Source organism: Cibotium barometz, chromosome 7 (genome assembly GCF_041138505.1).
Source record: "Cibotium barometz isolate CiBa-2024 chromosome 7, ASM4113850v1, whole genome shotgun sequence".
In the NCBI taxonomy this organism is placed as follows: Eukaryota; Viridiplantae; Streptophyta; class Polypodiopsida; order Cyatheales; family Cibotiaceae; genus Cibotium; species Cibotium barometz.
The window spans coordinates 17,084,946-17,088,867 of NC_141052.1; the positions used below are offsets into that span (position 1 = coordinate 17,084,946).

General features: G+C 45.5%; 1 protein-coding gene across 3 annotated transcripts; it reads left to right on the forward strand.

The window, feature by feature from the left end:
• Positions 1-210: 210 nt before the first annotated feature.
• LOC147636756 (pentatricopeptide repeat-containing protein At2g39620-like) lies at positions 211-3,506 on the forward strand. Of its 3 annotated transcripts, none has more exons than XM_086800276.1 (2): positions 211-529; positions 605-3,506. In XM_086800276.1, exons 1-2 carry the CDS (start codon positions 428-430, stop codon positions 3,368-3,370), a joined length of 2,868 nt encoding a protein of 955 aa, XP_086656402.1. In that variant the 5' UTR covers positions 211-427; the 3' UTR covers positions 3,371-3,506. The 3 variants fall into 3 exon arrangements, with proteins under 3 accessions (XP_086656402.1, XP_086656405.1, XP_086656403.1); XM_086800279.1 differs by having other exon boundaries at positions 254-529; positions 615-3,506; XM_086800277.1 differs by having other exon boundaries at positions 254-529; positions 667-3,506.
• The last annotated feature ends 416 nt before the right edge of the window (positions 3,507-3,922 follow it).

The window sequence follows — 3,922 nt, forward strand, 5'->3', positions numbered from 1 at the left end:
AAACATGACAGCTTTAGTGTCATAGATGCAGTCAGAGCTGGTAAGGATTTAGGTGGGACTATGGACTGAGCTTCTTCTTTGTTGGGTGATAACTTTGTGCAGACTGTCTCCTCTGATGAAGACTAGTATGGTGTTGACAGTCAAGATTGCTTGCAAATGATCCCCCTCTATGATGTATATTTAAGGAAGAGAGCCTCCTTTTATAGAATTATAGAACTGAATATCATGTGCTAGTTTGGAGTGAAGAGCACGCCCACGCCCACGCCCATTACACACAAGAAGCCCACGTGCACGGCCTCCCCGCCCATGGCTCATGGACATTGAGTCTCCCCCATCCATCGCCTGCTCGTCCTCAATTTCATCAGCTGAGAAGCATCATGGGCTGGGTTGAGTCTCTAACCAGCTTGAAGGTCGTAATGTAGCGGAGATGGAAACGTTGGCCAGCTCATGGTCTCATGGAGCAACACCACCGGCAGCACGTGGAGCCGAATGCTTATGGAAGGATCCCTGCCATCGGCAGGATAGCCATGTAAGTGATCCTGCCACTTCTTTTCTCTCTTCTCTCTGGATGGCCTGTAAGCCTTTTGCTGCCCCTTTATAACAGAAAAACACAGATTTCAAGCATAAACTTACAAAAGAGTCGCTTCCTATGGACGGACTTGACAGTCTAAGCTCTTGTGCTGTGGAGGAAACTCACGGAGGACATCAAAACATGAAGAAGAACAACAACAACAAGAGAAGACACGATGGTGGCTGTGGTTGGGATCAAATGCTTAGCTTAGAGGAGATGCTGGCTTCTTTGGAAGAAGGCATGCAACCCCAGCCTTCCATTGAGGACTTTATATACATCATGCACAAGTGCAGGAAAGAGAGAAACATCGTGTATGCACGCTGCTTGCATGCGCACATGCATCAACGGGGGCTGGAAACTCATAGATCACTTGGGAACTACCTCGTGCCCATGTTGGTGGAAGTTGGAAGCATACGTGATGCTCATAAGGTTTTTGATAGTTTGCAGTTTCGGAACGAGTTCTCCTGGACTTCTCTCATCACAGGTTATGTCAAATGTGGGGAACCACAGCATGCTCTTAGCCTGTACCAGAAAATGCTCGAGGACGATTCTGTACATCCTAATGGGTATACTTTTGTGGCTGCACTGAAGGCATGTACTAACCTGAAAGATTTGGATAGAGGCCATGAAATACATGCTGAGATTGTCCAAACGAGGTTGCTGGAAAAAGATATTTTTGTTGGCAACACCTTGGTTGATATGTATGCCAAAAGTGGGTTGCTTGCAAAAGCATATGAAGTGTTTGACAACCTTCCCTTTCGAGATGTAGTGTCGTGGAATGCACTCATGACAGGATATGCTGAACATGGGCATGCTGAAAAAGCACTCCACTGTTTTAAACAGATGCAAATCCAAGGCGTCTCTCCAAATCCTGTCACCTTTATTTGCAGCTTGAAAGCTTGTGGCAGCATAGTAGCCGTGGCAAAGGGCCGAGAGTTACATGCTGAGATCATCAAAAAAGGCTTCTTGGAAGGTGAACCTCTAGTAGGAAGCACCTTGGTCGATATGTATGCCAAATGTGGCTCGCTTGCAGAAGCACAGCAAGTGTTTGACAAGCTCCCAGTTCGAAATGTAGTCCCATGGACTGCACTCATTGGAGGATATACCGAATATGGGTATGGTGAGGAAGCACTCAACTGTTTTGAACAGATGAAAGTCCAGGGTGTCTCTCCTGATGCTGTCACGTTTCTTCGCAGCTTGAAAGCTTGTGGCAGCATAGGTGCGACTGACAAGGGGGAGGAAATACATGCAGAGATTGCTAGGAAAGGATTGTTGGAAAGAGACCTTCTTATTGGCAATGCCTTGGTAGATATGTATGTCAAATGTGGCTCCCTTGCAAAAGCACAGGAAGTGTTTGACAAGCTTCCAGTTCGAGACGTGGTCTCATGGACTGCACTTATTGCAGGATATGTCGAAAGCGGGCTCGGTGAGGAAGCACTCAATTTTTTGGAACAGATGCGAATCCAGGGCGTCTCTCCAAATGCTGTCACATTTGTTTGCATCTTGAAGGCTTGTAGCAGCATAGGTGCCACAGACAAGGGCCAAGAAATACATGCTGAGATTGACAGAAAAGGATTGTTGGAGGGAGACCACCTTGTTGGCAATGCACTGGTTGATATGTATGCTAAATGTGGCTTGCTTGCAAAAGCACAGGAAGTGTTTGACAAGCTTCCAGTTCGAGACCTAGTCTCCTGGACTGCACTAATCACAGGATATGCTGAATATGGGCATAGTGAGAAAGCTTTCGATTGTTATAAACAAATGCAAATGGAGGGCATCTCTTCTGATGCTGTCACTGCTGTTTACATCTTGAAAGCTTGTGGTAGCATAGGAGCCACAGACAAGGGCAGAGAAATGCATGCTGAGATTGCCAGAAAAGGGTTGTTGGAAAGAGACCTTGTTATTGGCATTGCGTTGGTCGATATGTATGCCAAATGTGGCTTGCTTGCAGAAGCACATGATGTGTTTGACAAGCTTCCGCTTCGAGACATAGCTGCGTGGAATGCATTAATTACAGGATATGTTGAACACAGTCTTGGTGGTGAGGAAGTCTTCAACTGTTTTGAACAGATGCAAATCCAGGGTGTCTCCCCAGATGCTGTCACATTTGTTTGCATTTTGAAAGCTTGTGGCAGCTCTGGAGCAGCAGGCAAGGGCCAAGAAATACATGCTGAGATTGACAAAAATGGTTTGTTGGAAAGAGACCTTCTTGTTGGCAATGCGTTGGTTGACATGTACGTCAAATGTGGCTTGCTTGAAAAAGCACAGGCAGTGTTTAACAAGCTTCCAGTTCGAGATGTAGTCTCTTGTACTGCACTTATCACAGGATACGCCCATCTCGGAGAAAGTGAAATGGTTTTCAATATCTTTGACAAGATGATAGTAGAAGGTATAAAGCCAAATTTGGTCACATTTGTTAGTGTTCTTAGTGTGTGCTGTCATGCAGGTCTCGTGGATAAAGGCGAAATGTACTTTGAGAATATGAGCAAAGTCTATGGCATTATCCCAACTCCTGAGCATCTCACTTGCATGGTAGATCTCCTTGGCCGTGCAGGCCAATTAGACAAGGCAATAGGGATGATCAAGGAGATGCCGTCTGTCGCTGATCTTTCGGTGTGGCATACTGTGTTGGCTTCTTGTCAAAAGTGGGGCAATGTGGAGATTGGAAGACAGGCCTTTGAACATGCTTTGGGATTGGATGAAAAGGATGCTGTAGCTTATGTTTGTATGTCTAACATCTATGCAGATGCTGACTTGCAGGACGACATGAACAAGGTTGAGGCAATTGAAGTAAAATAAACAAGCATGGAAGTTGTCTATTGCACGTGCCCAAATTGATACACCCAAGGGAATGCTCATACGCATTTCTAAAGACCTTGATTTGGCTGTGGCTTTCTTTCTATATCAAGGATAGAGCAGCAAATAATTCTTGTCAGAGAAGCAAACCAGTTTCATATATTCTTGAGGTGTGTGTGTGGGCGCTACAGGAAATGACAGTGCAACTTCAGCAGCCGTCAGAGGCGGCGTCAGATTGTGGCCCAACAGCCACCTCTAACAAGCCCAGTTAGTGTTGTGGCCGGCGGCAGAGCGGCCACAAGTTGTAACGACTCTGGGCGGGCAGATCGAATCACCTCCACCTCCAGAAGGCAGGTAACTATAGAAGGATATCTACTCAAGGAAAAGAACCTCCTGAGGAAATAAAGTCCATAATAAAAATTCAATTCATTCTTTTCGATTGAAAAAAAAACCATATATATATATATATACAGCGTCGAAAGCCTTTCGGTCGAGAATTGCTTTCGATTGTTAGAGTGGTAGAGATGGTTATGCACTTAGGCCCTTTGAACCTTG